The sequence below is a fragment of the Mobula hypostoma genome, chromosome Y, assembly GCF_963921235.1.
Source record: "Mobula hypostoma chromosome Y, sMobHyp1.1, whole genome shotgun sequence".
NCBI classification, from domain to species: domain Eukaryota; kingdom Metazoa; phylum Chordata; class Chondrichthyes; order Myliobatiformes; family Myliobatidae; genus Mobula; species Mobula hypostoma.
The window spans coordinates 2,815,448-2,829,697 of NC_086130.1; the positions used below are offsets into that span (position 1 = coordinate 2,815,448).

General features: G+C 42.4%; 1 protein-coding gene across 1 annotated transcript in view; it reads left to right on the top strand.

The window, feature by feature from the left end:
• Positions 1 to 14,250, top strand: part of LOC134341089 (histone-lysine N-methyltransferase 2A-like) — a 272,129-nt gene that overhangs the window by 113,449 nt on the left and 144,430 nt on the right. The window contains exon 8 of the mRNA XM_063038841.1: positions 186 to 262. Coding sequence (XP_062894911.1) covers positions 186 to 262 — 77 coding nt within the window. The remainder of the gene's footprint in view (positions 1 to 185; positions 263 to 14,250) is intronic.

Below are 14,250 nucleotides of genomic sequence, written 5' to 3' on the forward strand. Positions count from 1 at the left end.
AGTTACATGGAAAACATTGATATGGAAGTCTATGGTCTGGGACTAAGCAGTTTGAATGATTCTGCATGGACTAGATGGTCTGAAGAGTCCTATATGCTGTGCTTTTCAATGACTATAACAAGATTTTACTTGATAGTGAAAGGTTCATCTTAGGTTGTCACTTGCTAAAATCTTTGTTTCCCCAGTACTAGAGCTGAGCAAGCAGAAGAAACCCCCAGCTCGTTTCAATATTCAGTTAAAAACAAAAAAGCCAAAGGAAAAGGTGAGATTTAAACTTTTATCCTAAGTATTAAATTGAGCCTTAAAGGTCAACACTAACTCCTTTATCTGTAATGTATTCTTCTAGCTTTTTGTAGTGACATTAAAATTATGCCACTATATCAAGTCTTCTGATGATTGTATTTACCTAAGATAGCTTCTGTAGGTCCCAGATATCAATTGTTCCTCTTACTGTGCTATTTCATTCCAATTGAATAGCAGAACTTGTTGAGTCTAAAAGTTACTTCTGTATTACTCTGGTTAGATTTCTTAATTTAAGAATTCATAGTGCAATGTAACATTTGCTGGGAATTCTGGTATATAATGGTAGAGTTGCCAGATAATTTTACTGAAATATTCCATCTATTAAAGTTATTATAGGTAACTGTGTAGGCCACAGGTCTGTATTTGCATTTGTAGACCATATTTGTGCTAAGTTTTGTTCAAGAGCTGCCAGTTCTAAAGCCTGCATAACTGTGCTTCTCTTGGTGATTGTAATTTCTTTCCTATGACTTTTTTTTTAAATACCATGCACAAGTGAAATACGTGGTTTATCAGCATTGTCCATAATTTATAAGTTGTTGGTTTTCCTGGGACATGAACGTGAAGGAAAGCATCATGCCTCAACCTGATGTCGTCCTTGGTTTTTCTACATGTGAAGGATCATTTGATAGATTTGGTGAAAATTGTAGTATTGTTGATTCTGGTTCATGTAGAAACCTTATAGTTTGAAAGGGGAATTACCTTATTTTAAAATGAATTTCTTTATTTCCTCCTTACCTCCTAGTTTATGTAGGTACAGTTCCAGTAAAGCTGGTAGGTTTCTGGTGTATTGCTAAATGTGCATTTACTATATGTGAATCCAGATGGTGAGTGCTATCAACTCCGTTACTGTATGGAGCATTACAGGCATTTTACTTGATGATGTTCTTTTTGCATTTGTGACCAGGTACTGAGACCAGTTGTACTGGCTTAGAGCAATTGACAGTTCATTCTGGGCTTGTATGGCTTTGTCCAGAACTAAGTAGTGCCTTTATCTATGTCACAAACAAGAGAAAATCTGCCGATGCTGGAAATCTAAGCAACAGACACAGAATGCTGGAGAAACTCAGCAGACCAGGCAGCATCTATGGAAGGTGTTGATGTTTCAGGCTGAGATCCTTCAGAAGGACAGGAGGAAAAAGATGAGCAGTGGATTTAAAAGGAGAGAAACACAAGGTGATAGGTGAAACCTGAAGGGGAGGAATGAAGTAAAGAACTGGGAAGTTGACTGGTGAAAGAGACAGAAGGCCATGGAAGAAAGGGAAGGGTGAGGAGCACCAGAGGGAGGCGATGGCAGGTAAAGAGATAGGGTGAGAGGATATACAGGAAGCCTGGAACATGATGTAGATTGGGATACAGCTTCGGTGAGCACCTACACTCTGTCCACCAGAAAAAGCAGGATTTCCTAGTGGTTACCCTTTTTAATTCCACTTTCCATTCCCATTCCAACATGTCAGTCCATAGCCTCTCCTACTGTCATGATGAGGCCATATTCGGGTTGGAGGAGCAATACCTATATTACCTGAATAGCCTCCCATCTGATGGCTACATCAATTTGTTGAACTTTTGGTAATGCCCCCCTCCCACTTTCTTCTTCGCCATTCCCCATGCACTTTTCCGTCTCTCACCTCATCTCCTTGCCTGTCCATCATCTCCCTCTGGTGCTTCTCCCCTCTTTTCTTTCTCCTGTGTCCTCTCGTATTAGACTCTCCCTTCTCCAGCCCTCTATCCCTTTCACCAATCAACTTCCCAGCTCTTTACTTCTCTCCTCCCCCTCCCGATTACACCTATCACCTTGTGTTTCTCCCTTACCACCCCCCCCCACCTTCATACTCTGGCACTTCATTAAAATTGGTGGCCACTGAGAGGTCCCGCTTTTTCTGGTGGACTGAGTGTAGGTGCTTGGCGAAGCGTTTCCAAATCTATGCCAGGTCTCACTGATATATAGGAGGCCACACCTGGAGCACCAACAGACTCATAGGTGAAGTGTCATTTCCATTCCCATTCCGAAATAGAAACATAGAAACATAAAAAATAGGAATATAAATAGAAATGTCAATAATCCACTGTTGTGATGAGGCTACTCTTAGTCTGGAGGAACAACACCTTATATTCCAGTTGAGTAGCCTCCAATCTGATGGCATGAATGTTGATTTCTCAATATTCCAACATCCAGTAGTGCCACCCACTCCCACCGCCTTACCATGCCCATCCCCTTTTTGCTTTCTTACCCACCCATCTTCTCCCTCTGATGCTCCTCCCCACTTTTCTTTGTTCCATGACATTCTGCCCTCTCATTAGATTCCCCCTTCTCCAACCCGGTATGTCTTTCACCAGTCAACTTCCCAACTCTTTACTTCATCCCTACTCCTTCAGGTTTTACCTTTCACCTGATGTTTTTCTCTCCACCTTTTAACTCTACTCCTCAGCTTTTTTTCTCCAGTACTGCTGAAGGGTTTCTGCCCAAAATGTCGACTGTACTCTTCCATTAGACGTTACATGGCCTGCTGAGTTTCTCCAGCATTTTTTGTGTGGGGCTTGGATTTCCAGTATCTGCATATTTTCTCGTTCACTTCATCAGTATTTCTGCAAGACCTTGTATGAACAGTTTTCAGTGGGGTTAAGGTCTGGGCTCTGGTTTGGGCTGTTCCCTTAAGTAGAGCAAGCTGTCCGGGCCTTGAGGCAGCAAAGCAGCCCCAAACAATAATGCTGCTTCCACCATGCTTCACAGTTGGGACAAGGCTTTGTTAACTGCTGCGCATTGCCCTTTTTCTTCCAAACATAGTGGTTTGCATTTCTGCCAAAAAGTTTAACTTTTGTCATCTGCCCATAGAACATTGTCCCAGAAGCATTGTTGTATATCCAGATGGTCTTTTGCAAACTTGAGATGTTTTTTTTGGAGAGTACTGGTTTCCTCCATGGTGTCCTTCCACAAACACCATTCTTGTTCAATGTTTTTCTTATAGTAGACACATGAACAGAGACTTTAGCAAGTTCTAGAGCTATCTTCAGGTCTTCTGCTGTTACCCTTTTTCACCTCTTTCAACATTGAACATTGTGCTCTTGGTATAATCTTTGCAGGATGTCCACTCCTAGGGAGAGTAGCAACAGTACTGTTTCCTTATTTGTGGGCAATTTTTCTTACTGTGGACTGATGAACACCTATGTATTTAGAAGTGATTTTGTAGCCTTTTCCAGCTTTATGGATCTCTACAATTATTCTTCTAAGGTCTTCTGAGAGTTGTTTTGATTGAAGCATGGTGCACATAAACAGATCTTCCTTGAGAAGTGCAGGCTCCGTCAGTAATCTTACTTTGTGGTGTCTTTTTTATAGGCCAGGGTACTTCTGCAGCCCACGCCTCCAGTCTCATCTCATTGATTGGAACCCATGAGTCCAAATAATTTCTGTAGGAGTCATTATCTCAAAGGTTCACATACTTTTTAGAACCTAGACTGTGATTGTATAAATGGTGTAGTCAGAATTAAGTACAATTGTTTGTCTGTTGTTAGTGTAGGCAGATTGTGTTTGTTTTATTGTGACTTAGATGAAGATCAGGCCACATTTTATGAGTAATTAATGTAGAAAACCAGGTAATTGCAAATGGGTTCACAAACTTTTTCTTGTAACTGTAGCTGTATTGAATCCAGTTTAAATTCACTTCCACTGTAGGACAAGCTTTGAATAGAGAACAAAGGCACTTGGAAATGAGTTCCTTTAGGCTGCCGTTGAAGGGTATGTATCATTTTGTTTGAGGCATTGTAATAAATCCAAGTCTTCTATTGGTAGAGCTGGATTAAATATACTGATCCTGAAAATTTTACTCTCCAAGGAGTAGCCATAACATCCTCATAGTTCCAGATGTCTGATTCCCAGCATAGTGGTACCTGTGCCTTTGGGTTGATGTGCTTAGAATTTGTAAGATTGAGGTGAGTAAATTGTAATTGTTTTGGGTGTCAGTGGTATTAAATTTGCGGAGAGGATTTAATAGATAGGTAGGTAGTTTGGAGGAACCAGAGAGAATACTGATAGTTTGGGGGGGGTGCGGGTGGTGTGGTGTCAGGACAGATCTATGTGCTTAAAGATTTGGAAGCATAGGTGCTGGAATCTGAAGCAAGAATTAAACTGGTGAAGAAACTTGTAAAGTTAAGCAACATCTGTGAAGGCAAAGGAATAGTAGAGATTTTTTGAGTTTTGGCCCTGTATCGGGACTTGCTCTTTGTCTCTATAGGTACTGCTCAACCTGCTGAGTTCCTAGCAGTTTGATGATTTGGGAGTTGTTAAAGCATTTAATTCTTTTTCGGGCTAGGTGTCAAACTTGATGATGTGCAAACAAGGATGTGCAAACAAGGACCTAGTCCTTTCCCGGCATATATGTCAAATAAACTCTTCTTGGGCTTCTAGCCAGATACAGGTATTGATTATAGCCAATGTTTTAATGACAAACTCCACCATCTTCATGAGGAATGATAGCTGGGCATATCTTGTCCGGTGGTATATATAGTCCTGTTGTCTGCTTTTCCTGACTGGTTAGTCCTCATCCAATCACATTTGCACTCTCTCACCATGTTTACAATCAAATTCCAGATCTTACATAGAGTGAGACCTTTGTCTCTTAAAACTTTTTTCCTCTAGTTTTATTTAAATGCTGTCATTCACTAGGTCGTTGCAAAAGTCATTGACACGGCACGGTAGTTTTGTGCCTTCAAAGTTAATCCTGACAAAGGGTCTTGGCACGAAATGTCGACTGTGCCTCTTCCTATAGATGCTGCCTGGCCTGCTGCGTTCACCGGCAATTTTTATGTGTGTTCCTCAATGTTCCTCCAGAATGATATCACAAAAAAAAAGACAAACCAAGACTAAAACTGACAAAACCACATAATTATAACATATATTTACAACAGTGCAAAGCAATACCATAATTTGATAGAGAGCAGACCATGGGCACGGTAAAAAAAAGTCTCAAGTCCCGATAGACTCATCATCCCACACAGACGGTAGAAAGGAGAAACCCTCCCTGCCATGAACCTCCAAGCTCAGCCAACTTGCCGATGCTGCACCATTGGAAGCACCCGACCGCAGCGGACTCTGAGTCCATCCGAAAACTTCGAGCCTCCGACCAGTCCCTCCAACACAGCCTCTCCGAGCACCATCCTCTGCCGAGCGCTTCGACCCCGCCCCGGCCGCCGAGCAACAAGCAAAGCTGAGATTTCGGGGCCTTCCCCTCCGGAGATTCTGGACCACACAGCAGCAGCAGCAGTGAAGCAGGTTGCGAGCTGCGTCACACCGCCATCTTCTCCTCCCGCCTTCTCCCTTGATTTTCTTCACTTTGTAGCCGTTCTGTAGGAACATCATTCATGCTCATCCTCGGGGAGACTCTCCAAAATAGTTTTTGCACTATTAATCAGAGTAGAAGGAACCACTCTCCATTGGGAGGCATGATGATGACAGATACTGTTGAGTTATAAGTCCGTGTGAGTGGGATTCTGATAGATGCCGTGGTATTAAAATGTCCAGAAAGGACGCAACCATTTTTCTCCATCTCCATTATAAATTGAATGATTGGATGTATATTGTTCAGGTGGTAGTAGAACTGTTAGAGTGCCAGGAGTCCCTGAGACTAGACTATAATGGTGTCATTGACATCTGAAGATATGGGGCATAAGGGCGATGAACTGGAAACTCTCTCCGTGAAGTCCTCCATATATAAATTAGTAATAGCTGGCGACAAAGGCGATCCCACCGCCACTCCATCCGTTTGTTCATAGTAGTTCCCCTTATAGAGGAAGTACGTTGATGTAAGGGTATGCTCAAAAAGGTCAACTTTACCCTTATCAAACATTGACTGCAGGAGGACCAAGCTTTACTACCATTTAATACTACCAACCCACAAGGAAGCTCAAAACAGAGCTTATACGGGTCAAAGATGACCTGGGACTCAGGCTGGCTGGTGTTTGCTGGATTCCCTGTGAATATGGAGCAGCATATATTGGCCAGGTGGTACATGTGATGGATACCCGCATCAAGGAATACAGGAGGTGTATCTGTTTGGGTTATCCACAGAAATTAGCGGTAGCAGAATACTGCATTCACAATGACCACAGGACAACACCAAGCTACTGTGCTGCGTCAATGACTTTTGGGACCACCTGGTGAAGGAAGTTATTGAAGTAAAACTGGAGGAAAGGAATTTTATTTTTGCTCGCCATAACAAAACTTTCAACTTACAGATACATTTACATTTATATTTCTTCCCCTCACAGATATCAGCTATCAGAACACTTCCATCAAAATGTAGACATCACCCCAACATCCTATACAGAAGCCCTTATTAGTATAGCAGACAGGTTTACATCTACATACTGCAGAAAAGGTTGCCATGTTTTATGAAAACTATTTGTTTTCGAGTGTACCATACATGTCAAAAAATCCAAAGGAGTGTATTCCATGATTAATTTACGCCAACCAAAAGTCCATGGGCCTTATCAGATATCCAACAAAGTAAAATGTTCTTCCTCGCACAAAAAGTCAAGATGTTAAAAAGCTTTTTCTGATGTTCATTAATAATACGACTGCTGGGTAAGCCTAAGAGAAAAGACACTGGGTTCAGTTCAAGCTCCATCTTCAGAATCTTTTCCATTTCACCCAAAACATCACTCCAGTATGCCGGAAGCTTGGGACAAGTCCAAAAACAGTGGGTGAAAGTTCCAGTATTTACTTTACATTTAAAACACATTGGAGAAACCCCCGACTTAAATTTCGAGAATTTGAGTTGCAGTGCTTTAGTTCTATTACAAACTTAAATTTTCTTTCATTATCACAGATGACTTCTCATGTTTCAGCTGTAATTTCTGCTTCCAGTTCTTCCTTCCAGACCCCTCCCAGCTGCTCAACCTCTCCACAAGAACATTCCCTCAGGATGCTGTAAAAAGTACTAATAGAGACTTCACCCTTAGAACAAAACACTCTCTTTTCTATGTCAGAACTATAGAAATCAGTTAACAATGATGTTTTTTCTGTATGTGATCTCTTATCTGAAAGAAACAAAAATGTGCCTTGTTGGGTATGTTAAATTTCTGTACTATTTGACTAAAAGACATCATCGTTCCTTCAAATGAATCTCCTAGATGGAAAATACCCTTAGAGATCCAAAGTTTAAATCCAGAATCCATTATGCCAGGCTGAAAATCTGGACTGCAGGTTGTTGGAGTGAAGGATGGTATTTTCGCTGTGCTGCCCTCAATTTGTCACACTGCCCTCCAAGCCCTGACTGTATTAATTGTTATTGGATTGCGACAATACTCCTTAACTAGTTTCACCTTATTGAGGAAAAGCAAATTAATAAGAGGGCATTTTGCTTGTCAAGTTTCAATGTCTAGCCAAATTGAGGAGGGGTCCCTGCAAACCCGGTCAACCACATAAGATAAGAAGGAACTTAATTGATATTTTTTGATGTCTGGAAAATCCAGACCCCTAGACTACTGTGAAGCTTTAACTTAGACATCTTAATATAGGGTCTTTTTTTTGTTCCAGGTGAAAGAAACAAACCAGCCATTTATTTTTTAAGGTATTTGTTGGGTAAAAATGACTGGAATCATTTGTATTAGGTAGAGCAGACGAGGAACAATGTTCATTTTGAGCAAGGGTATTCGGTCAAGCCAAGAGTGCTCCATCCTGTTTGATTTTGTCAAATAACTGTGTAACGTTAGCTTTGAACAATTAATCAAACGTAGGTGTGATAAATATGCCGAAGTAAACAAAACCTGTCTGTGACCATTTAAAGGGGAAAACACCTTGAGTGTCAGGTACCTGCTGTAGCTTCCCCAGAGGCATAGCCTCTGATTTAGTAAAGTTGATTTTATAACCTGAAAAGGCGCTAAATGAATTGATGCATTGTATAAGGTGGTGCACTGATATGGCAGGGTTTGATAAGAAAATGGGAACATCATCCGCATACAATGTAATTTTTTGTGACTTTAGTCCTATGTCTGGAGCAGATATTTTGGGATCTCGCCGAATAGCCTCAGCCAATGGATTGATCACTAGTGTGAAAAATAGTGATGATAAAGGGCAGCCCTGCCAACTGTCCTTCAGAATACTAAAATTATCCAACCTAATACCATTAGTGAGAATCGCAGCCAAAGGGGGTCATTATAAGGAACCTTCATCCACTTACTAAAATTATTGCCCAAACCAAATCTTCCTAAAGTGAAAAAAAATACGGCCATTCGACACGATCAAAGGCTTTTTCTGCATCTAAGGAAACCACCAAGTTGTCCACTGCCTGTTGCTGAGACGCCTGAGACTGTTAGATGACCAATGGCCTTTTACAAAACCCATTTGATCCTCTTTTATGATAAAAGGTAACACAGTTTCTAATTGCAACGCTCAGGTTTTAGGTAAGATTTTAAAGTCAACATTTAACAATGAAATAGGCCTGTAGAAGGCACAATCTTCAGGGCTTTTTCCTTTCTTAAGAATTAGGGAGATATTAGCTTCTCTCAGTGATGGTGGGAGGAGACCATAATTAAATGCATGATTGAGCATGTTTAGCATAGGCTCTGATAATAACCCTGTGAACTCTTTATAGAATTCACTAGTGAGTCCATTAGGACCAGGACTTTGGAGCTGTTTCACAGCTTCCTGTATCTCATGTATAGATAACGGAACATAGAGGAGGGACTCTTGTTCAGAAGAAATGCCTAGGAGATCTAAATTTCTGAAGAAGAACTCTATCCTAGATTATCCATCATTACATTGCTCAGATTGATACAATTTAGAATAAAAATTCTTAAGCACAACGTTAATAATTTTAGAATTACTAGTGAGGGCTCCTGTCCCATCTCTAATTGAAGCAATGGTCTGAGAGGCATTTTTCTTTCTAGCTAAATAAGCCAAATACCTACCTGGTTTCTCACCATGTTCAAACAGTTGTTGTTTAGCAAATGTCAGTTTTCTTTTGGCTGCTTGTGTAAGTAAAGAATTTAATGTACAGTGTAGGGCTGTGATACGCTGTAACTTGGCTGCAGAAGGCTTATAAATATAATCCTTTTAGTTGCTGCAAGACGTGCTTCCACTAGGCACTGCTATTCTGCAGCTTGTTGCTTCTTACTAGCAGAATAGGAGATAATTAATCCCCTTGCATAGGCCTTAGTGGTTTCCCAGAGCATCGATAGACTACTAGCTAAAATAAAGTATAAAATATAAGTACTAGCTGATTTGGAATTAATAGATAGGGAAGTTTTAAATTCGGACATAAAGTAGTCTGTAAATTTATTATCGTTTAGAATAAAAGGATTCAGCGTCCAATGTCTAGATCGTTCTGAATTATCTTTGAGCTTAATATTTAAATATACTGCTGCATGGTCAGAAATAGCACTATTTCCAATTGTGCAGGTTAAAATTAAATCTAGGAGGGTTTTGGGTGTTAGAAAAAAGTCTATTCTGATATAACACTTGTGTGGATTAGAAAAAAATGTGAAGTCTTTGATGTAACAACTTCAGACATCCACAAGTCTTAGTTCTTCACATAAGTGCATGATTTGTTTGGACTGTCCATCAATGGCTCCCTGAGACAATTGAAATCTCCACCTACAGTAATGTTTTGTATTGAAAAGCTTGTAAGTTTGTATAGCCCCCTGGTAAGCCTCAGGCTCGCTCACCTCGCTTTCATGCAGGGGGAGCAGCCTTCGGCCCCACCAAACTGGCTAATCAGGTTTGTGTGGATGCTGTGTGATGTACCCCACCCCGCCAAATAACAGACAGTACACCATATGCGATTAAATGATTACAATTTATATATCTTAATGGAACTATGTAATTAATAGGGATACAATATAAAAGGAAAGTAAAAGGCGCCAAACTTATCAAGAGTTCAACCACTTCGTGCACAACCATTGGACTCAATTAACGGAGTCTTCTTTCCACCATTTGATCCCCTCCGACCTCCTCGAACCGCCGCCTGGGACCAACCACGGTGGTCGACCAGACACCCCACACGAGTCTGCCCACGTCTCCTCTCCTCTCCTCACCGAAGACCTTGGTCCTCGGACTCCCAGCTTACAGCATCACGTCTCCCCATCGCGCCTTCTGTCCCAAAGCCGGTGAAAACAATAGCTTACAGACACACAAGAAAGAGTGACATCTACCCTAATTGGTTAGCAAATCAATACAATTCTCGTTATCAGTAATTATAATCCAAAACAAGCTGCTGTAGAGAAACAGTGTCTCAGCAGTTAACAGTACAGAGAAGCCATTTTATTTTAACATAACAAAGAAGCCATTTTATTAGCCTTAGCAGTAACAAAGAAGAAACCCCTTACACTCTCCCCCCACCAAGTTTAGTCATGTCCTCATGACTTCTGAATAACTTGTCAACCCTTGCAGACCCAAAAACCTAATCCAGGTACAACAGTCACATTGTTCCCCAAACAGTAGACCTTAGTTCCTCAGGCGCTACTTAGGCCAACCTATCTGGGAGTTTCCTAATCCTCCGAGACCTCCATACTCCCTCACCTAAACCCTTCAGGCTCGGGTACTACTACAATACATGGTTTATCAGCATTGTCCATAATTTATAAGTTGTTGGTTTTCCTGGGACATGAACGTGAAGGAAAGCATCATGCCTCAACCTGATGTCGTCCTTGGTTTTTCTACATGTGAAGGATCATTTGATAGATTTGGTGAAAATTGTAGTATTGTTGATTCTGGTTCATGTAGAAACCTTATAGTTTGAAAGGGGAATTACCTTATTTTAAAATGAATTTCTTTATTTCCTCCTTACCTCCTAGTTTATGTAGGTACAGTTCCAGTAAAGCTGGTAGGTTTCTGGTGTATTGCTAAATGTGCATTTACTATATGTGAATCCAGATGGTGAGTGCTATCAACTCCGTTACTGTATGGAGCATTACAGGCATTTTACTTGATGATTTTCCTTTTGCATTTGTGACCAGGTACTGAGGCCAGTTGTACTGGCTTAGAGCAATTGACAGTTCATTCTGGGCTTGTATGGCTTTGTCCAGTATTAAGTAGTGCCTTTATCTATTACCGTGGTGCTCTGGCAGGATAGATTAGCGGACTTGTCTAGGGAGGCTATTTGGGTGGAATTGAGGAATGGGAAAGGTGGGGTAACACTTATAGTGCATTATAGACCACCTAATGGGGAACAACAAGTGGAGGAGCAAATTTGTAAGGAGATAGCAGATATTTGTAGTAGGCACAGGGATGTGATTGTGGGAGATTTTAATTTTCCACACTTAGACTGGGAAGCCCATACTGTAAAAAAGCTGCAACGCACATCAAAGTTGCTGGTGAACGCAGCAGGCCAGGCAGCATCTCTAGGAAGAGGTGCAGTCGATGTTTCAGGCCGAGACCCTTCGTCAGGACTAACTGAAGGAAGAGTGAGTAAGGGATTTGAAAGTTGGAGCGGGAGGGGGAGATCCTAAATGATAGGAGAGGACAGGAGGGGGAGGGATAGAGCCAAGAGCTGGACAGGTGATAGGCAAAAGGGGATACGAGAGGATCATAGGACAGGAGGTCCGGGAAGAAAGACGGGGGCGGGGGGACCCAGAGGATGGGCAAGAGGTATATTCAGAGGGACAGAGGGAGAAAAAGGAGAGTGAGAGAAAGAATGTGTGTATAAAAATAAATAACAGATGGGGTTCGAGGGGGAGGTGGGGCATTAGCGGAAGTTAGAGAAGTCGATGTTCATGCCATCAGGTTGGAGGCTACCCAGATGGAATATAAGGTGTTGTTCCTCCAACCTGAGTGTGGTTTCTTCTTTACAGTAGAGGAGGCCGTGGATAGACATGTCAGAATGGGAATGGGATGTGGAATTAAAATGTGTGGCCACTGGGAGATCCTGCTTTTTCTGGCGGACAGAGCGTAGATGTTCAGCAAAGCGGTCTCCCAGTCTGCGTCGGGTCTCGCCAATATACAGAAGGCCACATCGGGAGCACCAGACGCAGTATATCACCCCAGTCGACTCACAGGTGAAGTGTTGCCTCACCTGGAAGGACTGTTTGGGGCCCTGAATGGTGGTAAGGGAGGAAGTGTAAGGGCACGTGTAGCACTTGTTCTGCTTACACGGATAAGTGCCATGAGGAAGATCAGTGGGGAGGGATGGGGGGGACGAATGGACAAGGGAGTTGCGTAGGGAGCGATCCCTGCGGAATGCAGAGAGAGGGGGGGAGGGAAAGATGTGCTTAGTGGTGGGACCCAGTTGGAGATGGCGGAAGTTACAGAGAATAATATGTTGGACCCGGAGGCTGGTGGGGTGGTAGGTGAGGACCAGGGGAACCCTATTCCTAGTGGGGTGGTGGGAGGATGGAGTGAGAGCAGATGTACGTGAAATGGGGGAGATGCGTTTAAGAGCAGAGTTGATAGTGGAGGAAGGGAAGCCCCTTTCTTTAAAAAAGGAAGACATCTCCCTCGTCCTAGAATGAAAAGCCTCATCCTGAGAGCAGATGCGGCGGAGACGGAGGAATTGAGAGAAGGGGATGGCGTTTTTGCAAGAGACAGGGTGAGAAGAGGAATAGTCCAGATAGCTGTGAGAGTCAGTAGGCTTATAGTATATAAGCCTCCGGTGCTCCCGATGTGGCCTTTTATATATTGGCGAGACCCGACACAGACTGGGAGATCGTTTTGCTGAACATCTACGCTCTGTCCGCCAGAGAAAGCAGGATCTCCCAGTGGCCACACATTTTAATTCCACATCCCATTCCCATTCTGACATGTCTATCCGCGGCCTCCTCTACTGTAAAGATGAAGCCACACTCAGGTTGGAGGAACAACACCTTATATTCCGTCTGGGTAGCCTCCAACCTGATGGCATGAACATTGACTTCTCTAACTTCCGCTAGGCCCCACCTCCCCCTCGTACCCCATCTGTTACTCTTTTTAATGCACACATTCTTTCTCTCACTCTCCTTTTTCTCCCTCTGTCCCTCTGAATATACCTCTTGCCCATCCTCTGGGTCACCCCCCCCCCGTCTTTCTTCCCGGACCTCCTGTCCCATGATCCTCTCGTATCCCCTTTTGCCTATCACCTGTCCAGCTCTCGGCTCCATCCCTCCCCCTCCTGTCTTCTCCTATCATTTTGGATCTCCCCCTCCCCCTCCAACTTTCAAATCCCTTACTCACTCTTCTTCAGTTAGTCCTGACGAAGGGTCTCGGCCTGAAACGTCGACTGTACCTCTTCCTACAGATGCTGCCTGGCCTGCTGCGTTCACCAGCAACTTTGATGTGTGTTGCTTGAATTTCCAGCATCTGCAGAATTCCTGTTGTTTGCTGTAAAAAGGCTGGATGGTTTGGAGTTTATAAAATGTGTGCAGGATAGTTTTTTGCAGCAATACATAGAGGTACCAAGGGGCAGTGTTGGATCTCCTGTTAGGGAATGAGATAGGGCAGGTGACAGATGTATGTGTTGGGGAGCACTTCGGGTCCAGTGATCACAATACCATTAGTTTCAATATAATTATGGAGAAGGATAGGTCTGGACCCAGGGTTGAGATTTTTGATTGTAGAAAGGCTAACTTTGAGGAGATGCAAAGGATTTAGAAGGAGTGGATTGGGACAAACTGTTTTATGGGAAGGATGTAATAGTGAAATGGAGGTCATTTAAAGGTGAAATTTTGAGGGTACAGAACCTGTTAGGTTGAAAGGAAAGGTTAAAAGTTTGAGAGAGCCATGGTTTTCAAGGGATATTGGAAACTTGCTTTGGAAAAAGAGAGATATCTACAATAAATATAGGCAGCATGGAGTAAGTGAGGTGCCTGAGGAATATAAAGAATGTAAAAAGAATCTTAAGAAAGAAATTAGAAAAGCTATAAGAAGATACGAGGCTGCTTTGGCAAGTAAGGTGAAAATAAATCCAAAAGGTTTCTACAGTTATGTTAATAACAAAAAGATAGTGAGGGATAAAATTGGTCCCTTAGAGAATCAGAGTGGACAGC